The sequence below is a fragment of the Dasypus novemcinctus genome, chromosome 10 (genome assembly GCF_030445035.2).
Source record: "Dasypus novemcinctus isolate mDasNov1 chromosome 10, mDasNov1.1.hap2, whole genome shotgun sequence".
In the NCBI taxonomy this organism is placed as follows: domain Eukaryota; kingdom Metazoa; phylum Chordata; class Mammalia; order Cingulata; family Dasypodidae; genus Dasypus; species Dasypus novemcinctus.
In genome coordinates, this window is record NC_080682.1 from 56,014,437 (window position 1) to 56,029,307 (window position 14,871).

A 14,871-nucleotide genomic window follows, 5' to 3' on the forward strand; every position below is an offset into this window, starting at 1 on the left:
GGATTTTTAATGATAGGGAAGGACTAAGTCCATTATTTGAAATGAAAATAAAAAGAGGGGGATTTGTCTCAAAATTAAATATTTATTTTTGGAAGACCAACCTAATCAAGAAGATTAATAAATGCAGATGTCTAACTAGAGGGGAAGTAGAGAGAGAGTTATGCCAGTGATCCCGTAAGTTAACACTGGATGATCTTTTTGTTTATTAAGGCACAGCGTGACCATCTCTACATTGTAAAAAGTCCTAAGAATGCAAAGTTGTCTAGGATACTGATCCCTTAATTCTTCCCACAGATGCAACTGGGATGCTTGGTATATGGCATAATAGAGGAAAAGCACAGGAACTGGATATAGGGCAGACTTAAATTTGAATTCTGGTTCTATTTTTTATTAACTAAATGACACTGGCTCAATGTCTCTGCAGTTCACTGCATCTCAAAATCCCATCTATAAAATGGAAATATTGAATGCCAATACAAGGATTAAATGAAATTATGAATATAAAGTACTCTCTTGCCTATTTAGAAACTTGCCTAGGAATATACTTAATTCTGGAAAGAATGAAGTGAAAAGAACAAGAGCTATTCTTTCCACACATATTGAAAAAAGTAACCAAGAACCCTGGGTGGGTAAAACAAATTATTTGTCCAATGGTCTCTTAAATTTCCTTGGCTTGGACAATAACTGACCCCTGGATTACATCTTGGCTCATCTATTGATTAGTTTATTCTTGACCAAGTTCTTCTGGGCCAAGGCAAGACTGCCAGTTAAGGTTGAGTTCATTGAGTCAGCAGCATTCCTGGAAAGTCCACAGGATTTAGTAGGTATTCTTCTAGAAAGGCCTAGCCTACACCTATCTTGCATAAACATGATCAGAATTTTCAAAATAATGCCATGAAATTTAATGAACTGTCTTTTTCCAGTCACTGAAATATGTTATTATTCTTGTATATTTTTTAAATGGTTGCCTTAAATTCTTTTTTAGAAATAAATTCTAAATGCTTGCATATGATGATTGGTAATATACCAAACACCCTGTTATTCCCGATACAAAATAATAATGAATATAGTGAATATTTGTACAGTGATTTAACATTTATCTCATGTGTTTCATTCACATTGTTTTTTTTGTTTTTTCTTTTTTTTTTTTTAAAGGAGGTACCAGGGATTGAACCCAGGACCTCATATGTGGGAGGGAGGAGCTCAACCACTGAGCTATATCCACTTCCATTCATTTCACATTGTTTTCAATCCTTGCAATGCTCTTTCACACATGCTTCTTCTATCTAGCAATTATGGTTCAATTTATGTAGTTGGCTCCATATAAAAACCAGCCTGAGGCATGCTTTTGCTATTCACAGAATCAGTCTAAAACTTTCTATTATGGCCTACATTATGATCCAGTTCCTGACCAGTTCTGATTTAGACCAGTTCTAATCCCTATGATGACTTTCTCTATTTATGGACCCATAGCACTCCTTCGGATCTGTCAATTGCCCTACCTCTGGTTTTGATGTCTGGCTTCCTTCCTTAACTGTGATTAATATCCGTCCCACTGACAGTATTACTTTACGTTATGGTGGATAAATAATTTGCCTGGCCCAGCTGCTAGGTGCAGGTCCTAGTGGCCAAAATTTTTGTTCTAGTCTACATACCAAACCAAACACTTTTTATCTAAGCTTTCAATTAATGTTCAAGGATCATAAGAGGGATATTTCCAGAGCTAACAAATATGACAGACAGATTCTTCCTATTCTCCTGTTACTAATAATTATGGGCATTCTCCTTTACCTCTGCCTTTGGCTCAGCTGCTTCATTAGAGGTATCAAGTTGTTCCTTGGCTTGGGCCATCTGAGTCATTAGTCTATCCATGTGAGATTGGATGTCTGCCAGTATCTCAGTCACATGTGCTGTGGCCATTGCTTCCTGGATGTCTACTAGATGAAGGGCCTTCTGCTCCTCATCAGCAATCACTTTCTGAACTTTCTTAAATTCCTGCTGTATGAACACCTTCATCTGGTCCCGAGTTACCTGTAGAACACAGAAGAGTAAAAAGAATAAGTTGGACAAACTAAGAAATGAAGTGTAGAGATTACTATTAGTGCTACACAGTGCTAGCCAAAATACAAACCACTGCTCCTATCTGGTCCTGAAGGTTTGGGGATAATCCCTAAAAAAATGTTCCCTTAATAGCTTTGATGAATTCCTTCCTTATCTTTTTGCCTTTTTCATTTTTTTCAGGAAATAATTCCTTATCCTTCTGTGGTAGACTAAATTGTGTAACCCAGTTTGGACATGTTCTTGGTCTTGGCCTGCATTTTGGTAAATGTAGAACCATTATACATAGGATCTCTTAAAGATGTTATATCAGTTGGTCTGCATTTAGCTAAGTATTGGATTTTAACCCAGATATTGGAGGCCTTTATAAACAGAATGAAATTCAGAGAAATCCAAAAGGAGAAGCAAGAAATCAATGGACCTGGAGGAGAAAGGAGAAAACACTGCCATGTCGTGTATATTATATGATAGAAAAGCTACAGATCAAGGATCACCAGCAGTCATCCTCTGAACACCCGTCTTCAAGGAAAAAGCATTGCCTTGCTGTTGCCTTGATTTTGGACTTTTCTTAGCCTCAAAACTGTGAGCCAATAAAATCCTGTTTCTTAAGTCAAACCATTGTATGGTATTTGTTTTAGCAGCTGTGAAATTCACACACCTTCCTTTTTGCTTTTGCTCATTTTTATACCAATAATACATAATTACTTAAAATTTTTAAAGTACATGAATCTATACAGATAAAAAATTATATTCTTCTCTACCCATCTCAATATGATTTTCCTTGTCAGAGAGTAATTGCTGTTAACTACTGTTAACAGTTTGGTATATAGCCTTCTAAACATTTTTCCATAAAATTATATACGTATACACAGGAGAGAGAAAATTATGTAAGTTTTATATAAATGGATTATATTGAACATATTCTATATTTTGATTTTCTACTTAAAATATATTAATGCACATAGATCAGTTTTGTTCTTTGTATTATTTTTAATATTTGTTCTGATATGTGTAAGTATGTGTATGTGTAAAACCTATTTAACCATTCCCCTTTTGATGGAAATACAGGACTTAACAATGAATGTCCTTGAATATACCTCTTAATACTTGCAATCATTGAGTCAATTTCTGTATACTCTAAAAATATCAGTTGATACTGACAAACTGCACTCCAAAAAAATGTACCAATTATACTCCCACAATGTGTCAAAGTAAACATTTCCCTATACCTTCACAGATACTAATATTGAGTTTTTTACTTTTGTTATTTTACAATTTAATAGCTGAAAATACATTACTATTTTATTTTCTATTCCTTAATGGTAAGGGATAGTAGAGAGCCTGGGTATTTTCTTTCTCTTATTTTTCAGTGAATTACTTGTTCAAAGCCTGTGGCAATATTTAATTGGGTTACTATTTAATTTATAGATCTGTGCAAGTTTTATTCATCCTGCTCTTCATGCTATGTTCTGCAAGCTAAGTGTTAACAAAGATTCTTCTCCTAGTTGGCACTTATCGCAGTCTGTAATATCTATTCTTGCACAAATTCCTACAAGTTAAATATGGCAATTATTTCATTTTTGGCTTCTGAATTGTATCTTAAATATAACAATATTTACATATTTACATACTTAATCAACATTTTCTAAAACTCACCCAGAAGAAAAAAAGTAAAATATTTGAGTAAAATATTTTTCTTTTCAAAAAAAAAATAAGTATAGACTTCTACTATGTATTAAAAATAACTAAGACTTAATAACTAAAAGAGTGTGGTATTAGTAGAGAAATATACTAGCAAGTCTAAAACAAACAATATGTATTATTTTTAGTATACAAGTGGCACAACAAATGGTACTGGGAAAGTACCATTTGGAAAAAAGTCTTACCTCACATTCTATACAAAAGGAAAAATTATTAGAAATGAATGAGCAAAGAATCAAAATACAAAACAGTGTATTTAAAGAAGACATTGGAAATATTTTTGGAATTGTGTTGAATCTTTAATCAAATTAAAAATATTGGGTCTTCTGATCCATGAACATAGTATTTTTCTCTACTTAGCTCTTCCTAAATTTTTTTCAGAAATGATTTGTAGCTTTCAGTGCATAAGTCTGGAACAACTTTTGTCAAACTTATCCATGCGTGCTTCATATTTTCATTTCTACTATAAATGGCAAATCAATTTCTGATTCTTTGTTGCCATTATATAGAAAAAAATTCATTGTTGTATATTTACTTGTATCCTCACTAAATTTATTAATTCTTGTAGCTTTTGTTTTCTTCCTTTCCAACCTGCATGTTTTTGTTTTGTTGGTTTGTTTATTTTGTCTTATTGCACTGGCTAGAACATCCAGTATAATGTTGAACAAAAGTACAGAGAACACACATACTTGCTTTGTTCTCAATCTTAGAGGGAGAAAGCATTCAGTGTTTCACCATTAAGAATGACATCAGCTGTCAGGTTTTCATACATTCCTTTTATCAGGATGAGAAGTTCCCTTTTATTCCTAGTTTGCTGAGAATTTTTATCAAGAGTAAATATTGGATTTTGCCAAATATTTTTCAGCATCTACTGAAATCACGGTATGATTTTAATTTATTACCCTATTTAGTGAATTACATAGATTTTCAAATGTTAAATCAACCTTGCATTCCTAGAATAAACCCACTTGGGCAGGCTGGATTATCATTTTTATATATTATTGGATTAAATTTGCTAAAATTTTGTTAAGAGTTTCTGTGTCTATGTTCATAAGTCATATTGGTTTGTAGCTTTCTTTACCTGTGAAGTATTTTTTTGGTTTTGGTATTAAGGTAATGCTCACTTCACAGAATGATTTGGGAAGGGTTCCCATCTCTTTAACTTTTTGGAAGAATTTGTAGAGAAGTGGTAATATTTCTTCCTTAAATGTTTGATAGAGTTCACACAAAGCTGTCTGGCCATAGAGCTTTCTCTGTAGAAAGGGTTTTAACTATAATTTCAAATTCTTTCATAGACATAGGGATCTGCATATTATCTATTTCTTCTTGAGTGTCCTAGGAAATTGTCCATTTCATCTAAAGTTGTCTAATTTATTGCCATAGCAATAAATTATAAATAAATAATAAATTAGATGCCAAGCATCTTATATTTTTAATATTCATAGGATCTGCAGTGGTGTCCTCTTTTTCCATTTCTAATATTGGAATTTGTGTTTTTCATTGTTTTTCCTGATTAGTGTTTTTCAAAACACCAGCTAATGTCTTCATTGATTTTCTCTATTATCTTTTATTCTATCTCATTTATTTCTGCTCTTATTTTTATTTCCTTTTGCTCTGCTTAAAAAGGTTTCATTTGCTCTTCTATTTCTAGCTTTTGCAGCGGAAGCTTAAGCAGTTGGTGTGAGACCTTTCTTCTTTTCTGATACAGGCATTTAGTGCTATAAATCTCTAAGAACTCCATTAGCTACATCCATCAATTGTTGTATGCAGTGTTTCCATTGTTTTAAGTAATTTTGAATTTCCCTTTTATCCCCCCTCTTCCTCCCCTGCCCTGCTGTTTTTGCTGTGTCCAATCGCTGTGTGATCTTTCTGTAATATATTTCTCTTTTTGTCTTCTCTTCTTGTCTTTCTCCTCTAGGATTCACCAGGATTCAATGCTGGGGACCTCTAATGTGGAAAGAGGTTCCCTGTCAATTGCACCACCTCAGTTCCTTATGTATTTTACAAATGTTGCCACATTTATTACCAAACCAACCTTATAAGGTACGTATTATTACTGTCCCATCTTAAAATTGAATACACTGAGCTGACAGAGATATTAAATAACTAGTCCAAGGTTCCAGAGACCTAGATATGTCTGACTCTATCATGCTATACTGCCTCTCTGTAGAGTAATAATATGATAATGACTATAACATATCATAAAGCAACAGTATTTAAAACGGCATAGCACTAACATAAGAGAAGACAGAAAAAAGCATAGATTTTGCCATCAAACTGATCTAAGCTCTGCCACTTAGGGGCATGGCTTCAGAAAATTACTTAAGTTCTCAGAATCTGTTTTCTCCTCTGTAAAATGAGGATAGAAATCGTGTTATAAAACTCATACTGTTAGAATTTTTAAAAATAATAATGCAAGTAAACTCTCAGTCCAACGTCAGGCTTGTAGTAATTGCTCAAAGTTTGCTCTTAGTATTGCTGCTGTTATTGCTCTTATTTCTCATACTAATTGATCATAAATCAATTGGGAAAATCAAATGGTGCATAAATCAATTGTACCATTAATGCAAATAATAGTGTTAGACTATAAAGTACATAGGCCAATTTTTTAAAGCTGTGCTTTCTGAACTTCAATGTGCATATCATTCACCCAGGATTCTTGCTAAAAATACAGATTCTGATTCAGTACATCTAGGGTGGGGGCCAAGATCTGCATTGCCAACAAGTTCCCAGTTGATGCAGATTTCTGTATATGGGTCATACTTAGAATAGTAAAAGTTTTAAAAATAAAAATTTAATATAGTCAAATGAAAATGGTCCCCTTCAAAATAGTCACCTTGAGATGATATGTACTTATTCTAAATATATGGCCACAGTTTTGAACATTCAAAGAATACCTATATCATCACTATAGAGTCATGATTATTCATACTCTCGATTTCTAGACAGAGGACTTTGAATCTTCTTACAATTTTAGTCCTGGAGATTCAGAACTGTGCTCTTATAAAAGACAATAAACAGTCCCAGATGTCACCATACTGCTGATATATCATTTGGAAAATATATGAAAAGTCAACAGATTCATTCTGTCATTGACTTCCCTGGAAGTCCAAAAATCTTTCAGGTTATTTTGAACATGCCACCAAGAAAATCTTATTAATCCTGAAGACTATCCAATCTTCTTTGAGCAAAAGTTGCATACCTGATATATAAATATGCCTCTCTAAATAGGCTACAGCTTGTATGAACTGCCAGAATATGATATATCTTCTCTAAATATTTTAGTTGGTCCTAACTATATATATGAGAGTGGGGGAGAGCACTGGTAGAGTTTATGATTAGGGATCCTAATTTTATCATTTATTGTCTATTGTTTATTATTTGCATTTGAATCTTGTTTGTTCTCCCCCAGTCTGAGACTCTAGAAAAGGGTAAAAAAAAATTTTTTTAAAGGCATCAAAGTATATCCCTATAAATGGTTCCTTTAATTAAAGAAAATATAGAAATAAAAAGAAAAAAGAAGTAATAATCCATTAAACAACTGAGCTTAATTATGAACATGAAAATACTCTGTATTCAAAGAAGAGTCCTCAGGCTGGAGGAGCTCTCCACCACCAAAGTCCAACCCTATTCTTCCTTGCTCTCTAATCACTGGCTGGAGTCATGATTTAACCTGCAAAGACTAATCATCTGATTAGTCTGGGTAGAGGCAGACTTCTTGTATATTCTGGTCCTTTTGAATTCAGACTCTGGCTCAGTCTGGATCGAGGTTCTCCAAGCCCCACCCTCACTGCCTTTTGGATTTTTCCTTAGTAGAGTACATACTTGAGTAAAGCAGACCAATTCTGTTGGTGACAAAGTTAAAGACTGGTGCCTCTACCTAAAAGGGGTAATCAGTGATCAGTTCCGGACAGTTGTTGACACGTAGGCCCAGAATGAACACATCTCTGCTTTATCAAAAAAACAAAAACAAAAAAAAGTTGAGCATCTTCATTTTTATGTGAACTCTCTTGACTCTTTATATTTTGATAATTAATTCAAATTAAAACCAACAACAAAACTACGTAGACCAAATAAAATACAATTGAAGCCTATATTTGGCTAGGGCATAAGAAAAGCAAACAAAGTAAGAGACTACCAAAATAAGAACTTCTCAACTACAAATCTTGCCAACAACTGCATTTATTGATGTTTCCTCTCAATTATATTTACTTTATGAATATTTTAAAATCAACTATGCATACTGAGTAGCTGAGGTAGGAAGTAGTAAATAAAAGGAGAAAGGCAGGAAAAAGGCTAACGGAATTTACGGCTGTAAGAGAAAATAGTTGTCACCTAAGTGAATCCCCTCCTTTTACAGTTGAAGAAACAGACACAGCTGAGAACTTGTCACAGAGAGAGAGTATTCCACTCTTTTTGTTCCCAGCCCACTACTCTTGTTCACTATAACAGTCTGTCAGAAGATACGTCAAACTAAAAAAATCTAAGGAAACTGAGGAAGAGAAAGACTAAAAATTTGGAGGAAGATGAGGTCACTTTTAGTTATCTTCTTAAAGTCTCAAAGAGGTTTGATATATTAAGCAGCTTTTGTAATACTGCTGTAAGAACGTCCATGCAAAATAAGGCCTGTATGACACGGATCATCTCACATACCAAGTGATTAATAAAAGCCCTAAGGAATTCACACATTTTCTGCAGGTACTTTTCCTGGTGCAAAAAAAAATGCGGAGGGAGTATCAAATGCTTTAACGTCCCTGCAAATTCTGTATCAGATTAAGAACTATAATTTGTGTTTATGAAATTCCTTTTTATTTTCAGTGTGTATATTTTAGTGCTGTTATGCTTTATAGTGATTATTTACTGATGGATCACTATCCTTAGAAATGAATTAGGTTTACCTCTTAAAAGATGAAATATCGTCTTTCAGAGACCAAACCTGGGGAATTTTAGCAGAGAATGCCCTAAGAAACTCCAATGGTTCCAAATGACTAAAAGTGGAGACCGTAATAAAAACCTACTTACAACCTATTTTACCAGACCCCACATATACATGTTGTTAGAAAAGATAACTTTGCAGTCAGAGAAAGTATGGCCCAGGTGAATAAATGGTAGTTTTTATAAATTAAATTCTCTATTTCCCATTGCTGTAAACAGGTTTTTCAACACAACACTTTATTTTATACATATCAGGCCATGAATAAGAATTGAAGGCCAACTGAAGAATGAGAACTGAAGCAAAATAAACTGTTCTATAAAATCTTTATGCCTTCTCATTCCCATTATCTAATGGGAGTATTCATTAACAAATAGGTGTTCTCCAACCTAGTCCAAAATTATATGGACAAAAATCTGGATTATAGCATCCATTCAAAATTCAGAGTACAAAGGAGAGAGACTGCCTGGGAAACTAGCTGGATACACTGTAAAAAAGACATGCTAAGGACAGAAGTAAAGCAGCTTTCAAAATTCCCAATCAAGCTCCATTTTACCTTCTTGTCAGAATTCCATCCTGCTAAAAACTGTGCAGTTCCCCAAAAGTGGTAGGCTCTTTATGTCAGGGCCTGCTACCTGGGAGCCACTGCCATGACTACCAAGTCAGTTTCTTAGGACTTCTTCAGCCTCTATCCTCCAGCTTCCTAAAGGTAAGAATAATAGCCTCATAATCTTGACTATTACTACTTGTGGCATCACATAGAAAGAAAAATATATAAACTCAGAGAAAAGGCTGGGTATAGTAGAGAATGATGAAATGAATCCTTTTCATACAACTAGTAGTAGTTTTCAAATCTTTTTAAAACTGCAGAACTTCTAATGTTCCAAACAAATCTAAATGGGGAAACATAAAATATAATAGAACTAAAAGTAGAACAACTCCTCTTAAAATAAAAATCTCCTCTCTTCCTGAAGTACTTCCTGGGGTATGGGAAGTAGCCCCCAGGAAAATCTTGACTGAAGGACTTACATCCTTTACGAAAATTCAACCTTACAAAGAGCTTTCTCCTTTTGGTCAACTGACTGGCCTCTAAGTTTCTGAAACCTTCAGACCCTAGGTTATAGGCAAGATGACATATCTTTTTTATAGTAATAATAAGGTGAAATGTTATGTTTAAGTAGTAAGATTATGACTAGTTTTCAGTGTAACAACTTGAAAGAACTGGTAATTTATTTGTGAATACTCAGACTAGTGAACATCTGATTGTTCTTATTAGAGCTGAGTTCCAACCTCCTCATTTTAAAGATGAAAAAAAAAGCCCAGAGAAGTGTAGTGATAAATTCAGATTCAGAAATCAATTCTCCTCTGGCCTAGTCCAGTCCCTCTACTACAATTGCCTCTAATGATGCCTTCTGCCTACTTCAGGTTCTTTCATTTCTTCCTAACTCAGATGTTTTCTTGGTTAATGGGCTGTTTAAGTTGTTATCCAAGTTACCCCTTGCTATGCAAGTGAGCCTTGGGATAAAGTTTTTACATCTGAGAGTCAAGTCTCATCTCACAGAATTTTGTATATGCTCTTATAGTTAATATTTCCAAGTCAGGCCAGACCTAAAAGGCTTGCCAACTGTCACTTTACACATACATAATTAAACACATAAAACTTTGAATTAAGAGCTTGCACTTAGAAACAACACTCCCCAATGTGCTTGACATAGGCTGGAAGCCAGAAGCCTAGCTATCAACCCCATAGGATATCAAAGTTTTATTCACTTTTCCTTTATAGACATATTGTAAAAACAAGAAGAATATTAGCTAGAAAGTATCATGGTTTTGAAAGAAAGATTTTCTTCAGAAAAGTGTTGCTGAGGTGAACTGAAAAAGATTAAACAGGGTCAAAAGCAGGAAGCTAGACAAGAGAAAAGCATCCACATCAAAGACTTCAGAAATATTTGCTTTATTAGCCAAATTTCCCGCAAGGTTCAAAGGAACTGCTTCAAAAATTACACAGACAAATATGGATTGCATGAAAATACAGTGTGAAGTTCTACATATATCTCCCCATTAAAAGGTCAGTCCAATATAATTCCTCTTCCTCATACAAAATAGAAAAATTTTTAAAGCAGGCAATGGGAACTTTTTTATATGTTGCAAGCTGTCCCCACTACCACAACACAGGGCCTCTGATCCTGTCAGCATCCATAGAAATTTTCAGGTTGATAAACTCAAAGTTAAAACTTTTAGAGTCTCCAAAATTTATTCTAGCATTGTATTCCAAGAGAGCTTCTTCTAAACTTCTGCCAGACCTCAGGAAGAGCAGGTGAGGGAAAAGTTCCATCAACAAGTCTCCAGAGGTCTTTTTTTAGTGGATGGCTAGATCTCCCATTTCCTGGGGCTTTTGTGTATGGTTGAAACAGTCGTTATTTGTTAATAAAACAACTGCCCGCTCCCCAGGCCTAGAAAATTATCCAACAGCCTAAAAACACAACAGATATGAACTATGAACTACACCCCCTTAGTAACATTCTTGATGTCAACCATATCCCTGACGATCTGGTTTAAAAGCCTGACTTAGGGTTTTGCAACACATGTTGAGAAGGGAGAGAACATGGCTATTAAACATTCAGTCTCATCTTTCTCTTCTTCATTAGAAGCCTCCAGACAAAGGGAATCATTTGCATTCTCTTCAATTTTCTTTACCTCTTTTCATCACCCCCATTTCTGTTACTAACACTGTTGGATCTCTACCTCACTTATCCACTTAGTTGCTTCAAGCACCCACTTAATGGAAAAGTATATTTATTGTTGCTGTAGTTATTATTTCTATGATGAAAGGCTATAACAAACACACCAAAAGTGGTTATCTCTGCATAGTGAGATTTACAAGTACTTTTACTTTTTCACTTTCTGGTCCAAATTTTCTCTAATAATGTGTACAACATATTTCTTGAAACATGCTGTATTAGTTAGCCAAAGGAGTGCTGATGCAAAATACCAGAAATTGGTTGGTTTTTACAAAGGGTATTTATTTGGGGTAGGAGCTTACAGATACCAGGTCATAAAGCATAAGTTACTTCCTTCACCAAAGTCTATTTTCACATGTAGGAGCAAGATGTCTGTGAGGGTTCAGGCTTCCTGGGTTCCTCTGGCTTAGCTTCTCTGTTTTCTCCACAAGTCAGATATAGACTATCAGGTGATGGCTCTGTCTCTCTCCTCAGGCTCCAGCTTAAGACTGCAGCATTAAACTCCAACATTAACAGCCCTCCAATTCTATCCTTTGCATGTCTTTTTATCTGTGAGTCCCCACCCCTTGGTTGCACCCTACTGGCATTAAGTAATCAAGTAAACCTCTGAATCCAATATAATCTAATATGCCCAGAGGGAAAAATCAGTTTACAAACATAATCCAATATTTCTTTTTGGAATTCATCAATAATATCAAACTGCTACATATGCTTTTAAAAAATAAGTAAAAAGGAATGTGACTCAAAGAAAAATTTAACACAAGGAAACAGAAAACTAAGCAGCCACTGAAATGGAACCTAGAGATGATCTGGGGGTAGGCTGAGCATCCAAAGAGCCAGAGAGGATAATTCTTCTACTTGAACCTTTAGTCCCGGACATGTCAACATTTTCATTCTCTGTCTTCCTAGTTACTACTAGACCCATCCTTCTCAATCTGACTCCCCTTTTTTCAACAAATCAAAATTTCTAAAGCCCTTTTCGATTTAAGCTCAATAAAATAATGGCTGCTACATCACCTAAGAACTTAGCACATGTGGCCCTTGTATTTTGCAGGTTCCTCTATGGGAGCCTCAATCATCCTAGTGCCACTCAGAAGATATTTTAGTGTCTGGACAGATTCTGAAAAATGCTTAACTAGCTGCTCCAATGAGTGGTCTGAAGTGTGAAATCACTTTTGAACAATACCAGGCTCATCAGTCAGAAAGAGACATCATCACAACAGATCAGAAGAATATGAGTTAGGATCTTATACAGCACTAGACTGCATGATCCTACTGACATTATAAAGTTGGAGATGGAGTTAGGAACAATGTTGGGTGAAAAAGAAGTTATAGCAGTTTGATATTATTGATGAATAATCACATATTCATATATTGATGAATTCCAAAAGAAATGTGGATAATGTTTATTAACTGATCTTTTCCTCTGGGCATATTAGATTGTACTGGATTCAGAGGTTTACTTGATTAAATAATTATGTAAACCTCTTGTGCCAGTAGGGTGTTGAGTCCCCACCCACCAAAGGGATAAAAGACATGGCAAAGGACAGAGTTAAAGGATTTTGATATTGGAAGTTTGATGTTGGAGTTTGATGCTGAAGCCTTAAGCTGGAGCGCAGGGAAGAAAGGCACCCTAAGCCTGGAAAGAAGCAAGCCCTGGGAAGAGGAACCAAGAAAACCTGAATCCTCACAGACGTCGACAGCCATCTTGCTCCAACATGTGAAAACAGACTTTGGTGAGGGAAGTAATTTTGCTTTATGGCCTGGTATCTGTAAGCTCCTATCCCAAACAAATACCCTTTATAAAAACAAATTTCTGGTATTTTTCATCAGCATCCCTTTGCCTGACTAATACAGAAGGCATGCTTAATTTCAGCTTTATTTTGATCATTGGACATCCTCTTGTCTTTAATCATAACACAGACAGGGTCTTATTAGGAAGGAACTCTGTACAGAGGAAAGCAATCAGGATGGGAAGTTAGAGGCCCTGAATGTTAGTCAGCCCTGTTTTTTGCAACGAACTAGCTGCATGACTTTGGGCAAGCTATTTCATCTCTTAAGACCTCAGACTCCTGAGCTGTAAACAATGAAAAGTCAAACTCAAGTTTCCTTCTATTTCGAAAATGATATAATTGCATAAATTTTAGACTCTTGGGACAATAATCCACCAATCCACATTAATCTCTAATCACTTATGTTGCCAAAACAAGAGGGAAGACCCAGGGTAATAGGAATCTAATTTAGCAGTTGTTAGGATGATAGTCAAAATAAGAAGTGGAGAGGGCAGAATATCACTTTTCCTTTGGTACTGCAGCTCTATCAAGCAATTATCCTCTCTCCTACCTTTAGCCACAAAGTTTTTTTGAACATTACATAACATGTTGCCCTATCTCCTCCATCACTAAGGAGTCTACTAGTTACTAACTCCATTTAACCTCACTGTGGACTTGTCTATAATATTTATGATCCCTAGTCTTTAAATTCTCTTTTGCGTGCTTTCTACAATTCAGCACTTTTCTGGCTCTCTAGTTCTGGCTTCATCCCTGAAATTTTACACACTGTCTCACCACATGATTGGAGAAACTCTTCTACACCAAGATTTCTCAACCTTAACACTACTAACCTTTCGGGCTGTATAATTCTTTGTTGTGAAGGGACTGCCCCGTGCTTTGAAAGATGCTTTGCAACATCCCTGGCCTCTGTGCATTAGATGCCAGTAGCAATCCCCAAGGTGTTTACAGCCCAAAATGTCTCCAGATATTGCCAAATGTCCTCCAGTGGCAAAATTGCTCTCCACTGAGAAGCACTACTTTATAACCTTTTCCTGGGCAATTTCATCCCATCTTTGGAATTCAACTATCACCTCAACGGAAATGACTCCTAAGCCTGGTTTTTCCCTCCAGGTCTCCAGTCTCACAATTCTTCATGACAAAAATAAATAAATAAATAAATAAGCAAGCAAAATACAAATAAAAATTTAAAAACAATTCCTTATGGCTACTGCATATCCATCTGGAAACTTTTCTGTACCCAAAACCATCAAGCCTTAAACTGAATCCTTCTTATCATTATCATTGCTGTCTGTTTTGAATGCCCTACATATTAGGCACTATTCTAAGCATTTTATATGTATTACTTTAATTAATCATTACAATGATACCACAAGGTAGCTACTATTATTATACCAATTTTACAGATGAAAAATCTGAGGTACAAAGGGTTGGAAATCTGACCAAAGTTTCTCTCTCTCTCTCTCTTACATACACAGTGAGAGCTGAAGTTTGAACCCACATAATTTAGCTATATGATTTTCCTTTTAACCAAGACATTCTCCTAATCTTCCCTTCAAACCCTGATCTGTTTCCCCTTACCCTTAAGGGGAAGGTTAATTGCCCAGGCTCTAAACTCTGAAGTCAAGTTTTATTTTCTCTGCCAATT

At 35.2% G+C, this 14,871-nt stretch overlaps 1 protein-coding gene across 3 annotated transcripts in view; it reads right to left on the bottom strand.

Moving 5' to 3' along the window:
- The window catches only part of TRIM44 (tripartite motif containing 44), a 158,839-nt gene that overhangs the window by 83,994 nt on the left and 59,974 nt on the right, over positions 1 to 14,871 (bottom strand). For all 3 annotated transcript variants that reach the window (XR_011649917.1, XR_009187592.2, XM_004446831.5), the window contains exon 3: positions 1,792 to 2,031. Coding sequence is in view for 1 of the 3 variants with exons in the window: in XM_004446831.5 (XP_004446888.2) it covers positions 1,792 to 2,031 (240 nt within the window). In the remaining 2 variants the exon portion in view is untranslated. The remainder of the gene's footprint in view (positions 1 to 1,791; positions 2,032 to 14,871) is intronic.